This window comes from Pseudorasbora parva, chromosome 12 (assembly GCF_024679245.1).
Source record: "Pseudorasbora parva isolate DD20220531a chromosome 12, ASM2467924v1, whole genome shotgun sequence".
In the NCBI taxonomy this organism is placed as follows: Eukaryota; Metazoa; Chordata; class Actinopteri; order Cypriniformes; family Gobionidae; genus Pseudorasbora; species Pseudorasbora parva.
The window spans coordinates 2,490,144-2,516,131 of NC_090183.1; the positions used below are offsets into that span (position 1 = coordinate 2,490,144).

At 40.5% G+C, this 25,988-nt stretch overlaps 1 protein-coding gene across 7 annotated transcripts in view; it reads left to right on the forward strand.

Annotated features, from left to right (window-relative positions):
- Positions 1–25,280, forward strand: part of tox2 (TOX high mobility group box family member 2) — a 194,356-nt gene extending 169,076 nt beyond the window's left edge. For all 7 annotated transcript variants that reach the window (XM_067458745.1, XM_067458742.1, XM_067458746.1 and 4 more), the window contains 4 exons: positions 8,126–8,206; positions 16,722–17,102; positions 20,416–20,552; positions 23,264–25,280. In XM_067458745.1, coding sequence (XP_067314846.1) covers positions 8,126–8,206; positions 16,722–17,102; positions 20,416–20,552; positions 23,264–23,306 — 642 coding nt within the window. In that variant the 3' untranslated portion in view covers positions 23,307–25,280. The remainder of the gene's footprint in view (positions 1–8,125; positions 8,207–16,721; positions 17,103–20,415; positions 20,553–23,263) is intronic.
- The last annotated feature ends 708 nt before the right edge of the window (positions 25,281–25,988 follow it).

The following is a 25,988-nucleotide window of genomic DNA, read 5'->3' on the forward strand; positions in this document are numbered from 1 at the left end:
GAGAATACGAGATTAGCCATCACCCAGCGCCCTTCAATTCGCCCTCAAGGACATCTGCTCTCCCCAATGTTATTGTTTGTGCGCTTTAACCCTTCGCTCGCTGGAAGACTCCAGGCTCCGTTCGGTTTTTCTTCACAAATTCCTCGCATAATCAGGCTCGTCCTTGGCCGGCGTGTGTTTGTTGTGTTTATTTATCTGGGATAACAAGGTGACTCTTTCTCTCGCTGGGAAAGGGATCGTTCCTCCGTGACTCAGCTCCGTGTCTCCGGACTGATGCGGTCACGAGGACGCTCGTTTAATTGGCTGATTAGTGCCGGTTATGTCATCTTTGGTGAGATCATCACCTGCTCCTGACGTTTGGCCAGATTGGAAGAAGCTTAAAGGGTTAGTTCACCCAAAAATGAAAATAATTTCATTAATTCCTCTCCCTCATGTCGTTGGACACCCGTCAGACCTTCGTTCATCTTCAGAACACAAATGAAGATATTTTAGTGTAAAGCTGAGAAAGGCTTCAGATAGGCCTCCATTGGCATTCAGTCCATTCCCACTCACAAGACCCATAAAGGCCCTAAACACATCGACACACAGCCCATCTCACTACAGCGGCTGCACAATAATGTTACAATGCCACGAGAATAGTTATTGTGTTACCAAGTTATTGACGTGAACTCGACGCATGCGCGAGAATATCTGACGGAGCTCCGCCGTTCATGGCCCAGAAGAGGAGGAGTGAGACCGACACGGAAGACAATAACTTGGCGGATAAAGTCGTTATTTTGATTTTTGTGCACAATAACTATTCTCGTGGCATTGTAACATTATTGTGCAGCCGCTGTAGTGAGATGGGCTGTGTGTCGATGTGTTTAGGGCCTTTATGGGTCTTGTGAGTGGGAATGGACTGAATGCCAATGGAGGCCTATCTGAAGCCTTTCTCAGCTTTACACTAAAATATCTTCATTTGTGTTCTGAAGATGAACGAAGGTCTGACGGGTGTCTAGCGACATGAGGGAGAGGAATTAATGAATAATTTTCATTTTTGGGTGAACTAACCCTTTAACTTAAACTCCAAGACCATTTTTTGGGATTTCCGCCTGGATTTGGCCTACCCAAATTGTAAAGCCTCCCATACACGCACACAGTGGTCTAGGTTCAAAATGTTGGTGTCATTTTACAGGAAACTCTATGAAGTTGCATAAAACACTGCTAAAAGTGATAAACATGTAAGTATATGTTGTCTAAACTGGAATAACCCCCCCAAAAAGTAGGCGCTTTTTGAAAAAAAAAAATTATAAGTTCATTTTTGAAAGTGTGTAACTCAGGCCCTGTGTGCTCTAGGACCCTGCAGACAGTTTGGGCTGTTTCCACTAAATTACAGAAAATAGTGGAAAGAAGAAGTTTGTCTGTGTCATGTTGTATGACAGATTTACTCAAATGGGTCTGAAGGGATGACCCCCCCTTTTTTCCCCCTCCCCCGACCCTGCTACCCCCCTCCATCACCCCTCCCCTCACCATATACAGTGAAATAAATGCAATATCCCAGTGTCATTAAATTAATTATACATGCTGGAAGCAGCCCAAACAGTCTGCAGGGTCCTAGAGCACACAGGGCCTGAGTTACACACTTTCAAAATGAATTTATGAGGTCAGAGCTGCTCCACAGACATTTAAAATGGAAAGTATATACATGACGATGTCATTCCGGACCCTGTAGAGGGTCCTCGGAGTTTAAGAGGTTAACGCTGCAACATACGCCGCATGAACAGAGAAAAAAATTCTCACTCTCAGGGCTGCGAGAACAAAATGACGTAATTTTGTTCTCGTATCCCTGGTTTGGGAGTTCTCGCAGCTTGTTCTCGACACATCGCCTGAGCAGAACTTTTTTCTTGCGGGTGTCCGAGAACTATTGTGTGATTGGTCAGACATTTAAAGTAGGCGTGGTTAATGCGGAGAGACGCAGATGATCAGCACCTGCTTTTCTCGTGAAGTATGGCATGCACTGGCCAGAACCAACTTTGCTCTTGTTCTTGCCACCTCGAGTAAATGAACAAATGTCTTGTTCTTGCAGAGGACGTTCCAAACTTTACACTCCGGCTCTGTTTCAGTCCCTAGTGAGTGCCCTACATAGACAGCATGTTCATACATCAGGCTGTTCATTGACGAATATGAATGAGTGAGATGTGTTATGAAATCTGTCAATAGAGCACGATTCTTTAAAAATGATTTTTCAATAATTTTAACAGATTATTGGAGTATGTTTTACAAGACACAATTGATCCATCCATTATTCCATCTATCCATTATTGCATCTATTATCAATCCATCCATTATTCCATCTATCCATTATTCCATCTATCCATTATTCCATCTATTATCAATCCATCCATTATTCCATCTATCCATTATTCCATCTATCCATTATTCCATCTATCATCAATCCATCCATCCATTATTCTATCAATCATCAATCCATCCATTATTCCATCTATCATCAATCCATCCATCCATTATTCTATCAATCATCAATCCATTATTCCATCTATCATCAATCCATCCATCCATTATTCTATCAATCATCAATCCATTATTGCATCTATTATCAATCCATCCATTATTCCATCTATCCATTATTGCATCTATTATCAATCCATCCATTATTCCATCTATCCATTATTCCATCTATCCATTATTGCATCTATTATCAATCCACCCATTATTCCATCTATCCATTATTCCATCTATCCATTATTCCATCTATCATCAATCCATCCATCCATTATTCTATCAATCATCAATCCATCCATTATTCCATCTATCATCAATCCATCCATCCATTATTCTATCAATCATCAATCCATTATTCCATCTATCATCAATCCATCCATCCATTATTCTATCAATCATCAATCCATTATTCCATCTATCATCAATCCATCCATCCATTATTCTATCAATCATAAATCCATTATTCCATCAATCATCAATCCATCTATCCATTATTCTATCAATCATCAATCCATTATTCCATCTATCATCAATCCATCCATTATTCCATCCATCCATCCATCCATCCATCCATCCATCCATCCATCCATCCATCCATTATTCTATCTATCATCCATTGATTATTCCATCAATCATCAATCCATTATTCCATCTGTCTATCCATCCATCCATCCATTAATCCATCTATCCATTATTCCAACTATCATCCATCCTTTTTTCCATCTATCATCCATCCATTATTCCATCTGTCCATTTAACCATCCATTCAGCTATCCATCCATCCATCCGTCCAACCGTCCATCCATCCATGCATCCATCCATCCATCCATCCATTCATCCAATAATACATTATATAATGAAAATACTATAATATATTTACTTGTCGTTTTATTTTATTGTTTAAAAATCGTTGCGGTGAGCTTTAGTGCTATTATATATTAATCTAGGGTAGCTAGCTCAACCTTGTTTCTCATCCTCCGAGCGCAGTATTGTGTGAAGAGAGCAGAGTGGGAGGAGTCGTGTCTGCAGAGGAGCCGCTCTGATAGGGCCATTAGTGGATGATTGATAGGCCTCTGCTCCAATAGATGACTGTCATTTCTTTTAGTGATGGCCCTGACCTGTCAGTCATGTGAATGATGAATATGTTAAATGATGTAGAACCGCGGTGGCTGAACAGGCATAATTCCAGCCGCCCTCTCAACCGCAGGCAATAAGCTCTCATTCCCTAACATTTATTTACTGCTTAGAGAAGCTTCAGAGCTCCAGTCACACCCAGTTCATTAAGGACCGGCTCTCACAAACACACACAAACACACTCCAGTGGCTTTCTTAAGTTTATGTTTTGTGTGTATAAATATATCCATATTTGACTTTATTTTTACTAAATCTCAAGAAAATGTTCTAGACACACTTCATATTTCATTTTTACAAAATCATATTTTAAATGTTAAACACTTTTTTAATTGTAACATTATTATGAAAATGTAGCACCCCCCCCCAATACATTTTTTATTTATTCAATTTTTTTTAAAACCTTTTTTTGACTAAATCTCAATAATATGTCCAGATATATTACAGATGTACTTCATCTTTTATAAAAAATGTATAAAGATTAAGCATTACCACCCTCCACTCTAAACATTTGATATTATTTGTATTGTTTTTAAATGCGATACATAAGTACATAATACAAATACATAAAGTACAAATACATAAGTTTATGTTTTGTGTTTAAATATATTAATATTTGTCTTTATTTTTACTAAATATCAAGAACATTTTCTAGACATACTTCATATTTCATTTTTACAAAATCATATTTTACATTTTAAACACTTTTATCATTGTGACATTATCATGAAAATGTGTATAATAATAATATGTCCAGATATACTTCATATTTAAATATGAACTCTAAACATTTGATATTATTTGTATTGTTTTTAAATGCGAGTGTGTCATGTGACCTGGACGTGTGTTCATCAGATTCATGTTTTTGTGCTGTAGATGCTCTCACTCGAGTGTAATGATCTCGTTCTTTCATGGGAATGTCACCGGAGCGCCGGCCTCATTAATTATCAGGCTTTGCTCTTCTGGAAACGTCCGTGGGATCGTCCAGCACTAGATAATAACGTCTCAAACTCAACTTGTGTTGTTTCTCATCCTGTCAGAGCTGAAGATCACACCATCAGTTTTTCAGATTCAGACAGAATTCAAGAGTTTTCACGTCTTCCGTCTCCCTCTTATGCTAAAATCCAGCGCAATATTTATCTCTCCCCCTCCGGGTTTAAGCCCATTCCCCGTGTCAGCGGGTCTCGCGAGTTATTGTCTTCCATAATTAACCGGTTATCAAACAAGAACATTTCATTAAGGTACAATTACAGCTAATTCTGCGGGGGGCGACGGCCGTGTCACGATTAAGACGCCAACACATGCTTCGTGGCACAGACGCTCCCGTTACTTCTAATTCATAGCGACCTGCTCCCTCTCTGACGGCTTCAATTGCTAATGAATCCGCTCACTTTGGAATAATTAGAAATCCTTAGGCATGGTAATTTATTTAAGAGCTGCTGTCGTTAGGGCCACTCATTAGTGGAGGTTAAATTAATTTGAAACCAAAGCTCCTTGGGAGTTCATTACTACAAAAAAAACCACACCACCCCGTTCAATATTTAACCAGCAACACGCAAGGTCACACACTTACGATCGCTGAAGGTATGTGAGAGTAATGCATGGTTGTGTGTGTTCTGTTGGTTAAAATCAACTCCTTAAACATGCTGACAGATCAACAGCGATGGGTTGAAATGAGCATTTTCTATAAATCTGCTTTGAAACAATATGTAAAAAAGCAGTATACTAATAAACTTGAATTGAATAATTAAAACTTGAAGCGCTGACTGTAAATCCACACTCACAAATCAACTGTAAAAAAAGAAACTACTAAGAAATGTGAATAAAAATCATATTATAAATAAATGCTTAAATGCATAAAATCATTAAATTCATAAAAATTATTAAATGCATACAAAATAATGAAATGCATAAAAAAATCATTAAATGCATGAATGCATTAAAATTATTACATGCAAAAAAAGTCCATGTTAGACCAACATCACTGTCCCAACTGGTGCAGTTACTGTTATGGAAGTATTTTTTGTTTTGTTTCCCGTTTGCTGATCTTTTTACATTTTTTTAAGGTTCAATCGTTTAAAATGATATTCAATAACACGTTATTTTGATTGTCCCCAAACAGACAAGAGCATATCAACTTATACTAATAACCCGAATCCTAACCGAACGGTCCCTAATGAGAGTAAGTTGCAAATTTACAGTTGGTAAAATGTCAAGTGGCCCATTCACAGCAATGACGATAACTTTAATAATGACAATAAAGATCCACACCACAGCTATAACCAACGGCACAGAGAAACAATATCATCGGAATCACTTTCAGAGCGTTCTTTTCCAGCTGATGAATGATAAAACACTGACAGCCAATCAGAACCCATCCTGCTGTAATGTGCTCGAGCATTTAAAGAGACAGATGACAATATGTGCATGTGCTCAATTAGGTGTGTCCCCGACTAAAGATTTACACATTCGAATCAGAATTTTCTAATCTCTCTATGGTCGACCGATAGTCGAATCATCTGTGTGTGTGTAAACCATAGACTGGAAAAAAAATAAACAGTATAAACGGGTTGGGAAGGGCAGGACACTAGTCAGCATGAGGCTAAGACTATTTTTATTTTACTTTACACACGACACACAGCCACCACTTTTAATAAAGTGATCAAAACTAGGCTACACTACACATTCATAAATTAACCGTTCTCTCATAACATTTCCGCATAAGCCGCGATCGAAACACAGAACATCACACAAATATATAAAAGAACATTTTGATAAATAAACCTAAAAAAATACCTGCCTAGAGAGGAAAAGAACACTTTGAGTGTATTTATATGCACGTTCTTAAGCCGATTGAGCCTAAAGGGGATCTCACACCGGACTGAAGCTCAGCGCCGTGTCTCAGGATCCCACACCAGGCAGACGTGAACATTACGCGCCACGCGCGAGCTCAATTTTTAATCACTGCACGATGAGTGTATCTTGTAGTACAGGGGGAAATCAGTATATACATTCACGATTTGAGGGAAATATACATTTAATCGCCACTGACAGGCGTTGAATGCCGCCGTCGGTGTATATGTGTTTGAATTTTAAAGGCGCAGCGCGTCCGGTGCGAAGCTCAGTGCCCTTAAAGGGGCGATCACTCAGCGCCGCGACACTTCTTTATACCACTAATATTGAGCACCCCCATATTGCCAAAATGGTATGATCCTCGTTTCATAACACCCGCGAAGATTCGACCATGAGATCAGTGGTCGAATCTGGTCCTGCATATCGATAAACCAAATCTTCGACTATTAGGGGTCACCCCTATGCTCAATAAATGTTTAATTCCTGCTGAAGAGGTTACGACCAAACAAAGATATCCACCAACAACACATGACTTTACCGAGTTCTTACTTTAAAGTCATCATGAAGGGGAAGTTGCGCTCGTCTTTATTTCATATTGTGCCGTATATCCGAGTGAACCGCTTCACAAACAAGAACAAATGTAGGGCGGGGCTTGATTCTGTCTGTGGGGATTTGATTGGATGGCTGTGGTTTGCTATTGGCTCATCTGATGTGAGTGACAGGTTGCCCCGCCCCCGATCAGAGAAGAGGTGTCTGTTATTCAAGATTAATGATGTGTACGGATAAATCATGTATAATAAACACTGCAATATTCCATAAAAGGAAGGAATTGTCTTTTGATTTTTTTAAATGTTCGCACCCCATATAATCTCTTTCCTGTCTAGGAGACAGAATTGAGATATTAAAGATATCTGATTTGTGTTTTTATCTTCCTATGGGACTGCAGCCATATTCATCTTGTTAAGTCACATTCCTTTTTTTCCTCCATTTGCAATTTACCGCCGTCTCCTCGATGTGTCTGGAAGCACCGTGACGTATTCTGTCACCGATTTAAAGCGTGTTTTCCCTCGTAAGATGAAATGATTCTGATGTCCGCCCCAGTTTCAGAAGGGAATTGGCCTGCACTCGTTGCCTAAAAGAAATGGAAACCGTAATTCTGGGCTGTGAAATGATTGACAAGCAATTACATTAGCCTACATCGCTTTTCATTCTCTTTGTTTGCGTTAAATCCAGGCTTGAGTTCTGTCTTTCTTCCTCTGTCCTGTTTCTTTCACACTTCTAACTCTCGGTGTGTTTATGGTCTCCTCAGTATGAACCCGCAAAGAAAGATTGTGTTTTAACCCTGTAAAGTCTGACATATGAAATAATAGATATCCTAATATCAAAAATGAGTAGCTTTATGGGGTCAAACATGTAGTTATTCTGCATTTACATTGACATGCAATAACGTATTTTCTCCAATGTGACCTAAGATGAGCCTGTGGATTTTATGCTCAATATAGTGTTTTGTGTAGATGCACGAGGGTGAAAGTTGTTGATGTGACACTGGCCAAGTGCGAAGCCAAGGTTAAGTGCTCATATTTTAGTGTTACGCTTGTGTGTGTGTGTTTGTTCACAGTTGTGTTTCGTCCCCTCGCAGGCATACAAACGGAAAACAGAAGCAGCGAAGAAGGAGTACCTGAAGGCCCTGGCAGCGTACCGAGCCAGCCTGGTTTCCAAGGTAACCGGACGGGTTCACCTTTTTGGGTCAGCGCTAATGTTGGGGGGGTGGTTGGGTGGGGGGGGTAAACATTAGACAAGCGCAAGTCAGCGCAAGAGTGCTGGTGTGTGTGTGAGTGTGTGTTTTAAAGAGATATTTCAGCAAAAAATAACGAATCGGGGTTTTAACCCAAATTTTGAAGAAAGGTCAAAACAAAAACACCTATTGGGCATTCCTGGTAGCGTCTCATTGACCAGTCGCGATGAGTTTCTCAAGGCACATGGGTAATGTCATATGAAATGCCCTGCAACAGACTCTAAACATTTAATTTGGCCATGTCAATCACAATAACGATTGCCTACACCCATCCGTGATCCCTAAACCTACCCATCACTAGAAACATTCTGCGGTGTTATGTTTTCCCCCCAAAAAACATAATTTAGTACCTTTATACATCCATTTACATTGTGGACACACACACACACACACACACACACACACACACACACAAATAATGGTTGGTTTCAGCGTAGACATAAACGCGGAATCACATGCGGGGATGATGGATCGTTTAGGCGTAGAGATTCTCGCGGAATCACACGGTGTGGACATACACGCGGATAGCTCAAAATGCATACAGATAACACGCCGCTTGGCTTTAGAAAGTGGCGTGTATGTTTACGCAAAGTCATGATGTCATGTTGCAAGATGCTAGATCTTATTTTCAAGCTTCTGTTTGAGAAAAACTAACTAGCGAATGTTGAACATATTAATCCGGATGTTGACAGCTAGCAGTTCAGCAGAAGAGGTGAAGAAGAAGAAGGCGGCGTTCCAGTCTGCAAAAACGGAAACCCCCACCAGCACGATAACACCCATTTGTGGCCGCAGTTGGATGATATAGACTGTAAAAAAATATGATGTAAATATGATTCCGATAAGCCGTTCTGAAGCGTAAAGTAGGGGCGAGCTGGGCGCCGCCATCTTGTGAGCGAGTCATTGCGTGTCACTCCCGGATAGCAGAAAATGGGCAAAGAGGCGGGATGTGGGCGGAGCTTAGGTGACGTGATGACTATAGACGGCGGATAAATGGCTATCCACATGTCACTCAAAGTAACCACGCCCTTAATTATGCAGAACTTTAAGGCTTTATATAACTTAAACGAATGAGTTATAAAACAATTCACCGCCCTCACAATTGTCATGAAGGGCAAAATTAGCCGTATACACCAAAACCACAATTTGTAACAGGCTGTAAAAATGTTTTTTTCTGCTGTAATTTTCTGAATTTTAACATGGGGCTTAATGAGATTCTGCTCCCTTCTGGAGCATGCCTCTAGTGGCCAGTGGAGGAATTGCAGTTCACATTACTTCCGTATCGGCTTCAAGAGAGATCGCGGGAGGTTGACACTTGGGATAAACCCAGCCATTGGGTTACATTTTTTTAATTACATTTTTAACCCAATGGTTGGGTTTGTCCATATATTTGACCCAACTTTGGGTTAACACAACCCAGCATTTTTAGAGCGCTTTTTCATGCCAGACTTATATTTAATAATAATAATAATAATAATAATAATTACAATAATAGATTTTATTTAGAACGCACTTTTCATTCCGAAGAATCTTAAGAAATACAGAATAATCTACTTTTATAATGTTCTTTTAGACCATGTTGTCATTGTTAACTAAAACAAATGCTAAAACTATTGAATCATTTTGTCAATTTAAATAAAATTAGATTAAATAAAAAATAAAATATTTAATTTAAACCGAGACACCTTGCCTTGGCAACTAGCTAATACAAGTTTAAAAAGTTCTAAAATGACTAAACACCAAAACTGAAATAAACTAAATACAAATATAAAAAAACGAATACAAAATTAAAATTAAATCTGAAAATATAATAATAAACTCTCAAAATTCTACATTTTAACTCTTTCAACGCCAGCATTTTTTGAAAAAAAAGTTGCCAGTCACCGCCAGCTTTTTACAAAAGTTTTAGAATATTTTGTTGTTTAAAGATCTGAACATGCAATGCATCAAAAGAAAGAACAGACCTTCTGCTTTATTATAGCTTCATGCAATCTTTTTTATTAACACTTGAACATGGGGAGGTTTAATAAAAAAAAAGCTAGATTTAGAGCAAAAAGCTGAAAAATTCGATTTTTGTCAAAGACTACATCCAGATGAGATTCAGAACGGTGATCAAATACAGATGTAGTAGATGGAGTCATCAACACCCCCAAAGCTTCACCGTCCTATAGGTCGACATTATATTCAGTAACATTAGGCAGTTTTGATTTAAATGCAGTTTAATGTATATGGTGTAATGTACTAGCCTGACAAGCCGGACCCACATCAAGATGTTTAGTCTGGAAACTCACCATTGACGGCTCAATCCGAGGGGCGGATAAACGGTTGTCTTTCAAACTCCCTCTGCACGCGATAGGATAGCGCTACACCAACCAGAGCAACGAAGGTGAAGCGGAGCTCGCTGACTGATTAAACATTCGCCGTATCCGGTCGGCTAAACTCCGAACACATCTTCCCTTCTTAAGAATGACTTCAGTGCCGTTCTTTGTTCTTTTCTCAGAGAAAAGCTTAACTCCAAGTCTTCCAGAGTCGCGGTCAAAGCTGATTCGAAAGACCGCCGTTCGCCAGTTTCTGTGTTTACTAGAAGCACGCAAACGCAACTCGGCCGTCGTCATTATGGCCCCGCCCACCGACTCTATACACGATGTGATTGGCCCGGCTAGAGTTGGGCGATTACAGCTCAGAAGGGTATTGAGAGTTGCTAGACGACACTCGCGGGCAGATTAGATTTGCTGCCGCTAGGGTGCGTCTAGATTTCTAGGCTAGTAATATACCGTATAACAGTGAAAACTAGCAAAGTCGGTCATTTCCGTCAATGGCGGAGAAAGAGTTATTAATAAATACTATAATAGCATATAATCAATCCTAAAATAACACTGACAGACATAAGTTGTGTCCGAAATGATGCACTATACACAAACTGTGTATATGAATTTTATAAGAATATGTCAATCAACACAGAGTCGATCAAGCCCTTCCCCCTTCACCATATAAGGAAGTGCATGAAGTGTAACATTCCACACTTTTGCTGCGTCCCAATTCGCCTACTTATACTACGTCCTAAAAGTATGTCCTCTTTTTGTGAAGAAAAAGTACATACTTTTGTGTGTGTAGCAGAAAAGTCTGCAAGCTTTGGGACACTACTTCGTCATCTTTAACCAACTCTGTCACTTAGTTCGGTGCATCCCGTCACCGTTTACCTGCGGTGTCAATCATCGTCAGATTCGTCACAGTTCAAATCCTCCACATTCAGATTAATCTCCTGCCGTATCGGAGAGAAATGTAGCCGCTCGTTGATCTGCCATTCGTGTGTCTTTAATGCAGAGACTCTCCTCGTGCGTTTGCAGTTTAAATATAATGATGCATTTAAAACTTAATGGCCAAACGTGTCATTACAAGAGTTCACAATGCTGCCGCAGGTGAAATATAATGTGGATAGCACTGAATAAATATATTTTCGTCAGGTTAAATACTGATAGTTGATCACTCAAACCCCTTTATCTGAACCTCTCTACTTAACCGTCGTACTCGCACATCCGTCATGTTTGTAGTTTTTTTACTCTTTTTATCTGCATTTGTAGTTCTAATCGAATCCTCGTCCAACTCGCAATGGGTTGTGGGTAATATCAGCCGTTAGAGTGCGCATCGATCCGGACTTCAAATTCGGACCGGAATAGTAAACCATCCAGGTATCTTTGAAATACTCTTTTACTACGATTTGGGACATACTAACTCTATTTTCAAGTACTATTCAGTATGGATAGTATGCGGATTGGGACGCAGGGAACGTTCTTGTTTTCTGTTCAAGGCATCAACATTGAATGTTGCACTATTTATTACTCGCACTATTTATACTACGGAATGGCATAAAATCATGAATTGGAACGCACTTACAGTCATAAATCATCGATCTTGAGTAGAAAATAACCTTTGAAAAAAATCCTTTCAGTCAAACAGGTTTGGAAATGAAAGATGACAGATCCCTCATCTGGTGTGTGAACTGATCCTTTAAAGGCTCATTCTCATGTGTACGGCATCATTAGTTCAAGCCTTAAACGTCTTCGTCTCTGTCACGTCGGTGCGGTCACTAGCCGTTGTTGTAATCGCTGCACGGCCTGCCGTCATTGCGCATGTGACGGCCATAAATCGATGGCAAATTTGCGAAAGCAGATTCAAATCAGCACTGTGTCGTTTCATCGCATACGTTCATCTGCATAATAAAACGCAGCGATTTCAAACCACTAATTTTACATTCATTGTTTCTCTTTTGAAAAACGCAAATTGCATTTTCATGCTAAACACTCTCTCTCCTTTCCCATACCTCGCTCTGTGAGCTCCTTGGCCCAAAACAAGAGCGTTGATTAAGCCGTGAATACAGTATTCATCACCCTCGGAGGCTTTTATTAAACGCCTTTCTCATCTTTCATTGCGTATAATTAAATATTTCGTCAAAATCTGTTTTTGGCAGATGCTTTGATTGATGTGTTCATATATACTCTCATGCATTGAAAAGAAGGAAAATATGATAGAAAAAAATAATATAACAAAAATCGGCCTAACGATCAAATCCAAAGCCTAAAACTTGAAACGCACACTCATGAAAAGAGGATGACTCTTTTTGCTCATAAATGAGGTTTTTATGCATAATTGAGACTAAAGCACAAGAAGAATTGGTGGGAAATGTGAAGTTGGAGCGTGTTTAAACTCGTGCACCTGGTGCTGTTTTTATAGTGATGCATTATTGTCTCAGTAGTTTTAGATAAATAATGTTTTGTGTTTGTGTAAAAGTACATTTTTTCTCAAATCTGGATAATTCATCATCCTTTTATCAAAACATCTAGTTAAGCGTATATCAGAGAGACTTAAAAAGTGAAACTCTGCATGGCTTGTGATGATGTTTAGAGGTTTTATGAAATACGAGGCACCATCGATAGCAGTTTTCTTTTGAAAGCGATCGTGTGTGTGTGTGTGTGATGTACGTTCAGGACCTGGACAATCTCCACTTGTTTAATTTAAAGAGAAATGTTTGAAAATGTCCGCGGCAGATGTGCTTGCTCAAACGGTCCTGTCCACATGCATGCTTTTTCCTGGTTCTCTACGGACACGGACTCAGCATTCAATCTGTTCATGTTGACCAGTTTCGATGTTCTGCTCAATAAATATGAAGCATTATGAAAGCGCCATGATTGTGACAGCTGATGAACACGGCCCACTGCCCATCACGCACTGGCATTTGAAAAACATATTGCCATTTACAATGCGTAAAACGGTAATGAAACAATGCTCTGCAGTGAGCGCATGCTCTCAATTTGACAGATCAGAGATAGATGTGTTCGTGCGATTGGCGTTTCCTACTGCTTCTCACTGTGGTTTTCTGCTGTTCTGAATACTCACACTTCTGACAGCCTCCAAAAGAACCATGCTCATTTATGATTCATTTAATAATCACCTCAGATGTACTCAAACACACAGAGTATGCAAACGAGTCAAAGTGAGAGCTCTCACATTAATGTGATTATTTGATAGAAATGTTTGAGGTCATATTGAAATCTCAGACTTCTGATTGCATGCTTTGGGAAATCCAAGCAGTTCTTTTTGAGATCTCTTCTGACATTCAACATTTCTGGGATGTAGTCGTTAAAAGATGGCGATCTCCATTCAAACACCCACGTGATCTTATTCCGAAATGACAGTGAATTAGCTCTGTCTATTAAAATGTTGTCTGGGATAAAAGTTTATAGTTGGGATATAAACACGGATGTCTACAGAAATGATCCCAATAGAGTAAATCACCTTTTGAAAGTAAAATGGCACTTCAAATAACGATTTGATCAATTACATCGTTACACCAGTTGGTGACATTGAATCATTCATTCGTTCAAAAACGCTGATTCATCCAGGGATGAAACAAGTGAAGTCTTATGAGTGAGTCATTGAATCATTCATTCAAGAGATTTGTTGAAACAAGTGATGTCTTATGAGTGAGTCATTGAATCATTTATTCAAGAGATTTGTTCAAAAACACTGATTCATCCAGTGATGAAACAAGAGATGTCTTATGAGTGAATCATTGAATCATTCATTCAAGAGATTTGTTGAAACAAGTGATGTCTTATGAGTGAATCATTGAATCATTCATTCAAGAGATTTGTTGAAACAAGAGATGTCTAATGAGTGAGTCATTGAATCATTCATTCAAGAGATTCGTTCAAAACCGCTGATTCATCCAGTAATGAAACAAGAGATGTCTTATGAGTCATTGAATCATTCACTCAAGAGATTTGTTAAAAAACACTGATTCATCAAGTAATGAAACAAGAGATGTCTTTATTAGTGAGTCATTGAATCATTCATTCAAGAGATTCGTTCAAAAATGCTGATTCATCCAGTAATGAAACAAGAGATGTCTTATGAGTGAATCATTGAATCATTCATTCAAGAGATTTGTTGAAACAAGTGATGTCTTATGAGTGAATCATTGAATCATTCATTCAAGAGATTTGTTAAAAAATGCTGATTCATCCAGTAATGAAACAAGAGATGTCTAATGAGTGAGTCATTGAATCATTCATTCAAGAGATTCGTTCAAAAACGCTGATTCATCCAGTAATGAAACAAGAGATGTCTTTATGAGTGAGTCATTGAATCATTCATTCAAGAGATTCGTTCAAAAACACTGATTCATCCATTGATCTAACACTGTAAAAACTGTTGAAGATTTAAATGGAAGTTTATAGAGTGCATTTTACATGAAAATACTATTTTGGTCTTTCTACGTCAAGATGTCACGTGTTAAGGCCCTTTCACACCAGACGCGTAACGAAAAGGCGAAGCTTTCGTGTCAAAACCATTCATATCAGCTGCGACAGTAATTTGCGATGTTTCAGAGCTCCGACATTCCAAAACTTTCGCAGCGTCAGCTGAGAAAACACGGACACGTCCTCATTCAGTGAAGACAAGCTTTTCATTTTATTTAAAAGACCGAGAGGAAGGTTTTGGGTGCAGCCAGTCTTAAAGAACAGAGTCTGAAGGGGAGTCCGCTAATCCTGTACAGGAGCTAAAACTTTATCATGGCCACTTCTGCACTTACTTTCAAATGTCCATGAAACAAACTGAGGAGCTCCTCCAGAGATAGTAACGTTAGCAGCGCATCTGACGAGACAAACACACACTTCAGGGACCAATCGATCCGGAGCAGATGTTTCCATTTGAGTCACAATGTGAACATTTCAGTGCCACTGATGGCAACACGTTCACTTTCCATTCTGTCGCCGCTAGAGTAAAAAAAGAAGAAGCTTTTTTTCGCCGCAGCACATTCGTGTTCGGTGTGGAAGTGCTCATTACACAAACAGCTGATTAAATAAATAATAAAACATTGCACGAAATATTTGCACGTCAAAATCATGTCCAGTGTGAAAGGGCCTTTACCGCCCATTTCAAGGAACTGTATGTAAGAAATGTATTTCAATGAATCATAAAATGGCCCTGATATGTCACTAGACATTAAGAAATCATGTTCATTTCAAATACTTCTATCACTGACAACAGTAGTCCGGCCAGGATATTGTCATTTAAAAGTTGTTGTTGCAGCCCTCAACTGATGTTGATGATGTCATTTTGGCCTGAAGCTCCGCCCTCCACCTATCGACCAATCATGAAGTCAGTAGTGTTTGGGCATCAGGGTTGCCAGATCTGCTCTAGTTACCTCAGCTGCAGATCTACAAACGTTCCTGCTGATCCTGCAGCCAATCTGGCAACCTCGAGTCAGGGGGAGGGGAGGGGGGATAGTGATTGCAGTACCAGTTTTGGCCACAATCTTACATACACTTCCTTTAATTATTTATGGCTCCACTGCATTTCTATACTAATTTGCCAAAATGTGCATTGTAGGTACTGACCCACACTCAACTTGGTTAATTTAGTTAATTTACGTTGTTTATTTGATTTTTTTATAGCATTGCATACTACTTTATATATATATAAAAAATAGTATAAAAACACAGCATATATTGACCAGTAAGCAGTAATTCTATTAAATTCAAAACATTTAGACTTATTGGTTTCTATTTACTAGCACTTTCTAAGTGAAAACTGTTTCAAAGTAAATCCGACACCATTTTGACCATTTTCTGTCTCTCAGACCTAAACAAAAATCTAATTTAATAATCTTTCACATGTCAAGTAATATTTTGTCAGAACCTGATATTTTGTTTAGTTGCCTGATCTCTATTCGAAACCAAAAAATGTGATTCTCAATTTATCCATAATTGTGCAGCTCTAACTAAAGATTATGGAGGGCATTTTACATGAAAACACTATTTTGGTCTTTCAACTTCAAAATGTCATGTGTTACCTTCCATTTCTTTAATTATTCATGGAATTTACTAGCGCTTTCTGAGTGAAAACTGTTTCAAAGTAAATCCGACCATTTTCTGTCTCTCAGACCTACAGTGACCCGGTGGAGAGCAAAAGCGCCCAGTCTAGCCAGCCGTCGTCACACATGATGCCCCCCAACGCCTCCCTGTACAGCGTTCCTCCCCAGCCTTCCTCTCCGTATCTGGGCCCGAGTCCCTACCCCCTCCCGGACCTGCAGAGTTACGGGACTCCCAGACACGGCCTGCCCCGGTCGGCCATGCTGCCCGCGCTCAGTGCCTCCCCGCCGGCCTCCTTCCAGATCAGCCCTCCCCTCCACCAACAGCTCTCTCTGCACCAGGGCTCTCTCCTCAACCAGCCAATCCGCATGCAGCAGGTCCAGTCACAGCCAATCATCTCTCACCAGATGGGCCTCCAGGCTCCACTGCACTCCCCACCCCCAGGACAGCAGGTTAGCGTGCATGCTGGGAGACACCACACGTGCTTGTGTTTATTGGAACGGGACACTACATGTAGTAATATCTGATAATCTATATGCATATACTAATATGCCAAAATGTGCATTATAGGTACTGACCCACAAAGCGATGCACTCAACTTGGTAGTTAATTTACAGTGTTTATTTGATTTTTTTTAAATGCAAATAATCCCTAGAAATGTTTAGCATTGCATACTACTTTATAATAAAAAAGTATAAAATACACAGCATATATTGACCAGTAAACAGTAATTCTGATAAATTCAAAACATCGCATACGCCACACAGGCTTGTGTTCAGGAGGTGCAATTGGAACGGGACACTACCATGTAGTAATATCTGATAATCTATATGCATATACTAATATGCCAAAATGTGCATTATAGGTACTGACCCACAAAGCGATGCACTCAACTTGGTAGTTTTTTAGTTTTTTTTAATGCAAATAAGCCCTAGAAATGTTTAGCATTGCATTATTAAAAGAAAAAGAGTATAGAATATACAGCAGATATTGACCATTAAAAATTAATCCTATAAAAGCACTGAACGGCACACATGCTTGGGTTTATGGGGTGCGATTAGAACAGCACATTACCATGTAACACTGTGCAAAGTGTGTATAGTGTCTCAAATTTCACATTTGCCATAATGTGCATTGTAGGCACTGACCCACAATGCAATGCACTCAACTTGACCATCCATTTCCAGTTTTTTTTTTAATGCAAATAAGCCCTAGAAAGGTTTAGCATTGCATACTACTTTGCATACGATAAAAAAATAGAGTATAAAATACACAGCATATATTGCACAATAATAAGTAATTATATTAAATTGCAAACCATAGAAACATTTAACGTGGCATACTGCAGTTTCATGTACTAAACACTGCACATGCTTGTGATTCGAACAGCACACTACCATGCAATACTGTTCATAGTGGCTGAAATTTCTATTTGCATAAATTACATACTGCCAAAATGCACTGTAGGTACTGTATCCCACGATGCAGTGCTCTCAACGTGACCATCCATTTCCAGTGTTTATTTGTTTTTCTAAATGCATATTAGTATATATATATATATACAGCATATATTTGACAGTATTCCAGTCCAAACCTGATGTTAAGCATGGCATACTGCATACAGCTTCATGCACTATTTTCATGTACTAAATGCATACTTGTGTTTATGGGGTGTGATTGGACCAGCGTTTTATAACCAGAACACACTTCAATATGTACTCTATCCCACAATGCAATGCACTTAATGTTACCTTCCATTTACAGTGTTTGCTTGATTTAAAAAAAAGCAATGATAATTGGATGTCATTTGCTCAGAGATTGCACACTACTTTTACATGCATTTAGCACTATGAAACATTTATCATTGCATTCTGCATAGTTTTATGTACTATTTTGAGAAAAAGAAACATACTCTATAAATGCAGCGTGCAGTAAACACACAGTATGGTAGTATTCCGTTCAGAACTTGCCATGATTAGTGTTAAATATAAAACAAGCGAACAAGCTTATTTTATGTGGAAAAACATTGATACACATGCAATATACTTCATGTTTTTGTTTAGAACAGTGGAATCGCTCAATATTAATAGCGGTGTTCGGAAACAAATCGTGTAGGGAAAATGTTATGAAATGAACTTGAAAAAGGACAGGTCATCTTATGCGTGCGAGGTGAAATGAGATGAAGTGAGAACGGGTGGAGGATGTGTTGTTTCGGAGGTGTTGTCTCTGTTCTAAAGACGTTGTGTGTGAAAAGGTCTGATTTTCCAAAGCACCATCAGCGTTTAGCACCTTCCTACAGTCAAGCAATACAAGAAAACATTTCATAAGCCGTTTCGAAAAGAAGTGAGGAACAAATGTCAGGTTAAATTCTTAAAATGCAAACAAACAAAAGAATAATAATATGCTTTTTGTACATTTAAAGTACACTATGTTGCCAAAAGTTTTGGGACGGCTGTCTTTCCATGCTCATGAACTTTAATGCCATCCCATTGTTAATCCGTAGGGTCTAATGTGGAGTCGGCCCACCCTCTCTAACAGCTCCAGCTCTTCTGGGAAGGCTTTCCTCAAGGTTTAGGAGTGTGTTTATGGGGATTTTTGACCATTCTTCTAGAAGCTCATTTGTGAGGTCAGGCACTGATGTTGGACGAGAAGGCCTGGCTCTCAGTCTCTGCTCTAATTCATCCCAAAGCTGTTCTATCGGGTTGAGCTCAGGCCAGTCAAGTTCCTCCACACCAAACTCCTCATCCATGTCTTTATGGACCGACGCTTTGTGCACTGGAGCGCAGTCATGCTGGGACAGGAAGGGGCCGTCCACAAACTGATCCCACAAAGTCGGGAGCATGAAATTGTCCAAAATGTCTTGGTATGCTAAAGTATTAAGAGTTACTTTCACTGGAACTAAGGGACTAAGCCCAACCCCTGAAAAACATCCACACCCCATACTCCCCCCTCCACCAAACTTTACACGTGGCACAATGCATTCAGGCGAGTCCCGTTCTCCTGGCAACCGCCAAACCCAGACTCGTCCATGGGATTGTCAGACTGAAGCGTGATTGGTCGCTCAGGGAACACGTCTTACTGCTCTAGAGTCCAGTGGCGGCTGCTTTACTCCCCTGCATCCCACGCTTTGCATTGCTTTTGGTGATGTAAGGCTTGGATGAGCTGCTCGGCCATGGAAACCCATTCCATGAAGCTCTCTCCGCTGTTCTTGAGCTCATCTGAAGGCCACAGAAGTCTGGAGGTCTGGAGCTGTTGACTCTGCAGAAAGTTGGCAACTTCTGCGCACTGTGACCCTCAGCATGCGCTGACCCCGCTCTGTGATTTTACGTGGCCTAACACTTTGTGGCTGAGTTGTTGTTGTTCCCAATGGCTTCCACTTTGTTATAATCCCACTAACAGTTGAGCGTGTAATATTTAGTAGTGAGGAAATGTCAGGAATGGCCTTATTGCACAGGTGTCAGCCTATCACGGCCCCACGCTTGAGTTCACTGAGCTCCTGAGAGCGACCCATTCTTTCACTAATGTGTGTAGAAGCGTCTGCAGGCCTAGAGCTTGATTTATACACCTGTGGCCATGAAGTGACTGAACACCTGAACTCAGTGTGATTTGGAGGGGCGTCCTAATACTTTTGGCAATATGGTGTATGTTAAGTACACACATCAGGGTTACACTTTCATTGCATTGGCTAAGCATTCATGTTTGCATACTTGCATATGTTTCTCGCCTTAAAATGGTAATAAAACATGTGTCCTGTCTCTCTCTCAGGGATTCTCTCACTTACAGTCGGAGTATCAGAAGAGTGTGGGGGGGTCTCAGTCTCCAGGGGCCCCAAACCCAGTGGGCCAGAACCCCGACTGGGACAGCGAGTACTGCAACCGGGAGTGCGGCGGAAACCACTGCAGGTAAACAGTGTGTGTGTGTGTGTGTGTGTGTGTGTGTGCATTATGTTAACTGTCTCCTGAGACGTGTGTCAGTATCAGGGGACTCTGTGAGCGTGTGCAAGCAGCATGTGTGTTTTCAGAGCTGTGTGACATGAATTATTTACTGTGTAATATAACAATGCAATGTAAAAAAACACACACAACAACAGTTAAAATATCAGTTCACCCAAAAATGAAAATTCTGTCATCATTTATTCAGCCTCATGTCATTCCAAATCTGTATGACTTGCTTTCTTATGTGGAACACTAAAGTAGATATTTAGCATAATGTTCACTCTGCTCAAAGCATTGACAAAAACAAATCATGTTTCATAATAGTGCTTTTTTAATTTAGGCTTAGTCCTGTGTCAAATGTACTTTTTAGTCCAAGGTGAAGTCAACCTTATCCTGTTTTTGTTTAGTCAAGATTTAGTCAGGATTAGGCTTTAGCTCAATTAGGGCATTTAAATGTGGCTTTTATAAATGTGCCTCAGACAACAACAACAAAAAAACATTACTTGTGTGCGTCTTGAGACAAAACAATGGCACTGACATATTTTAAGATAATTTAGTGTCAATTGCTTTCAGTTAAAGCAGCTCAAACATGCATTTTAGTCTGTGTGAGTGAGTGAGTGAGTGAGTGAGTGAGTGAGTGAGTGAGTGTGAGTGTGTGAGTGTGTGAGTGTGTGAGTGAGTGAGTGAGTGAGTGAGTGAGTGAGTGAGTGAGTGTGAGTGTGTGAGTGAGTGAGTGAGTGAGTGTGAGTGTGTGTGTGAGTGAGTGAGTGAGCGTGTGTGTGTGAGTGAGTGAGTGAGTGTGTGTGTGTGTGTGTGTGAGTGTGTGAGTGAGTGAGTGTGTGTGTGTGAGAGTGTGTGTGTGAGTGAGTGAGCGTGTGAGAGTGAGTGTGCGTGTGAGTGAGTGAGTGAGTGAGTGTGTGAGAGTGTGTGTGAGTGTGTGTGCGAGTGAGTGTGAGTGAGCGAGTGAGTGTGAGTGAGTGAGTGTGAGCGAGTGAGTGAGTGAGCGAGCGAGCGAGTGTGTGTGAGTGAGTGAGAGTGTGAGTGAGCGAGTGAGTGTGTGAGCAAGTGAGTGTGTGAGTGAGTGAGTGAGCGAGCATGAGTGAGAGAGTGAGTGAGAGAGTGAGTGTGAGTGAGAGTGAGCGAGTGAGTGTGAGTGAGTGAGTGTGTGAGTGAGTGAGTGAGTGAGTGAGTGACTGTGTGAGTGTGTGTGAGTGAGTGAGCGTGTGAGTGACTGTGTGAGTGAGTGTGTGTGTGTGTGTGTGTGTGTGTGTGTGTGTGTGTGTGTGTGAGAGTGAGTGAGTGAGTGAGAGTGAGTGAGTGAGTGTGAGTGAGTGAGTGAGTGAGTGAGTGAGTGAGTGAGTGAGTGAGTGTGAGTGAGAGTGAGTGTGCGTGTGAGTGAGTGAGTGAGTGAGCGAGTGTGTGAGTGAGTGAGTGAGTGAGTGTGTGAGCGAGCGAGCGAGTGTGTGAGTGAGCGAGCGTGTGTGTGTGTGAGTGAGTGAGCGAGCGAGCGAGCGAGCGAGTGTGTGTGAGTGAGTGAGAGTGTGAGTGTGTGAGTGAGTGAGAGTGTGACTGTGTGTGAGTGAGTGAGTGACTGTGTGTGAGTGAGTGAGAGTGTGAGTGAGCGAGTGAGTGAGTGAGTGAGCGAGCGAGCGAGCGAGCGTGAGTGAGAGTGAGCGAGTGAGTGTGTGAGTGTGTGTGTGTGTGAGTGAGTGAGTGAGTGAGTGAGTGAGTGAGTGAGCGTGTGAGCGAGTGTGTGAGTGAGCGTGTGAGTGAGCGAGTGTGTGAGTGAGTGTGTGAGCGAGTGTGAGTGAGTGTGTGAGTGAGTGTGAGCGAGTGTGTGAGCGAGTGTGTGAGCGAGTGAGTGTGAGTGAATGTGTGAGTGATTGTGTGAGCGTGTGTGAGCGAGTGTGTGAGCGAGTGAGTGTGAGTGAGTGAATGTGTGAGTGATTGTGTGAGCGAGTGTGTGAGTGAGTGTGTGAGCGAGTGAGTGAGCGAGTGAGTGTGTGAGCGTGTGAGTGAGTGTGTGAGCGAGTGAGTGAATGTGTGAGTGATTGTGTGAGCGAGTGTGTGAGTGAGTGTGTGAGTGTGCGTGTGAGTGAGTGAGTGAGTGAGTGAGTGAGTGAGCGAGTGAGCGAGTGTGCATGTGAGTGAGTGAGTGAGTGAGTGAGTGTGTGTGAGTGTTTGTGCGAGTGTGTGTGTGAGCGTGTGAGTGAGCGTGTGAGTGAGCGAGTGAGTGAGCGAGTGTGAGTGAGTGTGTGAGCGAGTGTGTGAGTGAGTGTGTGAGCGAGTGTGTGAGTGAGTGTGAGCGAGTGTGTGAGCGAGTGAGTGTGAGTGTGAGTGAATGTGTGAGTGATTGTGTGAGCGTGTGTGAGCGAGTGTGTGAGCGAGTGTGTGCGCGAGTGTGTGCGCGAGCGAGTGAGTGTGTGAGCGAGTGAGTGTGTGTGTGAGTGAATGTGTGAGTGATTGTGTGAGCGAGTGTGTGAGTGAGTGTGTGAGCGAGTGAGTGTGTGAGCGAGTGTGTGAGTGAGTGAGTGTGTGAGCGAGTGAGTGAGTGTGTGAGCGAGTGTGTGAGCGAGTGTGTGAGTGCGAGTGAGTGATGACAAAATTCTTATTTCTGGGTGAAAATGTCCTCATTATAACACGTTCCTGATGCTGATTTGTGTCTCATTGTCTTGCAGTGGCAGTATGATAGGCAGGGATAAGCCACTCTACCTCACTTGAAGCAAAACAAGGAGAACGGAAAGAGAAAAGATGAAACAACACCAGGGAGTCCCCCCCTCCTCCGCACCTCTCCACCCTTCCCAGACATCATCAGTTTCCCTCAGTGTCATTTTGCATTCGTTTTTAGAAGGATGTGTGTGTGTACGCGTTCTGAAGACTACTAGTGATCCTTTCATTTTTGCCAAGCACTTAAAAATGTACAGGCCTCTGTGCCAGAGACCTCAGAGAGCACTCACCCCGTCTCTGAATAAACTTAAAAAAAGGAAAAAAAAGATGTATATAACAAAAAGCGAAAAGGAAAAAAAAATAAAGCAAACTACCATTAAACTGGCCCTCAGGGCGAATGAGCTTTAACTATAACAGAGGAAAACTGTCCTCTTAGTTTCTCAGTTACTTTCCTTTCCTCGTCTCATTTTTTTGTTTCGTTTTGTTGTTGTACTTTTATTTATTTCCTGCTTGCAACATAGCTCTTCTTTTGGCCCGTTAACGTCTCTCTCGAGGGCGTTACATCAACTGATGCTCTGTGAATTTTAGGCAAAAAAAGAAAAAGAAAAAAACAAATACACAAATTGATGAATACAACTTCTTTTTGTAAATTTAAAGACCCGTGTAGGTCTTTGTTGATCTGTCACAGTGTGATTGTAAATATCACTTTTTGGGGGGTCAAATTGGGAAGATGAAGTCCAGATATTTTTTCTTCTTTAATATGACTTATAATTCATTGATTTGTATTTTAAATGGTATTTTGTGAATGCGTGCCGGCGTGAATGAGCGTGTGTGTGAGTGTGTATTTGTGCGTTGTGTAACTGAACAGCCTGTGCAGGTGATATCAAGAGTGTTTCCACACCACGTACACAATCTTGCATTAAATCTCACTGGTGTGATCCCCCGATCCCCCAAATAAAGATCTAAGGCAAAACCCCATGACAGACTGCATGACCTGGCTCTCCATTTAGGCTCCCCGATTACGCCGGAGCCCCATTTTTGATTTCGAAACGGACTCCTGCACGACTCTGAGATCGCAAACGCATGGTCAAACGAAGCGTGCTCACAGCCAAACCTGTGACGCGATCTGATCAGCTTTGTTGATTTACTCTCAGGTTTTAAATGTGAAGTGTAAATGTTCTGAAGGCGCCTCCGGATTCAGGTCAAAGGCCAGAAACGTACTTTACACAAGTGCACGGATGTGAACACAGTTTGTGCCATGTTTAACTTTAACTTTTCAGCAATATTCTCTTTAAACTTTTCTCCACCATGACAGTGACTGACTGTAGATGAAGAAAACGCACCGCATACTTGTGTTGTGCCGAATCACACACACACACACTTCACATGGTGTACTTGCATAGAGGTCGCTTCGAGCCTAACGCAGTAGTTCAATTCATTTCTTTTGCCTGGTCTTGACTGACATTAAATCCACCAATATAACATGTAAAGGTGAACTATAATGTGAGATAATACAGCACACAGTAAATTAAATCAACAGTGGGTCTATAGTTTTCTAGTAGCTTTTGCTAGATGTTCTATTGTGTTGATCTCATCTTTAAGTTTCGTGGGAATAAAATAAATGCATTCGATCATTTAGTCAAACGGTTTATTTGAATCTTTTTTTTTCTACTGTAGCATACTATTTTTAGTTGGATAAAAGAAATAACTTCTAAGACATTTAATTTGTGTACAAACCTGCCAATTGTAGTTATTTTATTTGTAAAGTCAGCAATGATTATTTTAAAATGTCATCAGCCCATCGGTTAATATTTAATAATGTTTAACAGGTTTCTATTTATGAACAAAATGAGATCAATTTTGCTTATAACTACAATGTTCTTTTGTTTTTTGATTATGATGATGATGACAATTGCTTTTATTTTTACTTTTTGAATACCGTTTTTTTTTCTTTCCTTGCCAGCCAGGTCATTTTGTGTCACTATGCCTTTTTGTTTCATTTTGTCCGTAATAAAAACGTTAAATGAGCGATTTGTGGTTTTATTGTTTCTTTTTATGCACATTAACATGTATAACAACCACTTCCTCTAGGGATGCACTGATATGACTTTTTTTATACCGATAATTCTTTATATTTGAAAGATGATAACTGATATATTGGCAAATAAATCTAATTTCATGTAGTCTATATGATATATGACTTGCGCTGAACTGTATTTCAAGTGATTTTAATGATATTTCAAGTAATTCAAAACCATCATGATGTGTCTGACGTGTCTCAGCTGAAGGAAATAATACATTGGCTTTAATATATCAGAGTGTCTATTCACATGAAGTGCAAATAACGTGCCTTGTTATTCACACACGCTCCATCTAACAATGCCTGGCTGTGCCAAACAAGAGATTTTTAAAAAACGTCCATAGTTCGACATCCTCAGCGGCTCAATCAGTAAAACGGGCGGCTAATGGATCATTGCTTTGTCACTTCTGGATTTGTTTTCAATCTTCTGTTTTTTTTTTTTCATGATTCGGTTCGCGTGTCAAACTGCTGAAATCACGTGGCATTGGCGATCTGAATCATGAATCGATTCACTGATTCATAACCGTTTGAATCTTTATTTGAGGATTGAACACAAACCCGGAAGAGAAGCCAATGCTGAATAAAGTCGTAGTTTTTGTTATTTTTGGACCCAAATGTATTTTGGATGCTTCAAGAGACTCTAATTAACCCACTGA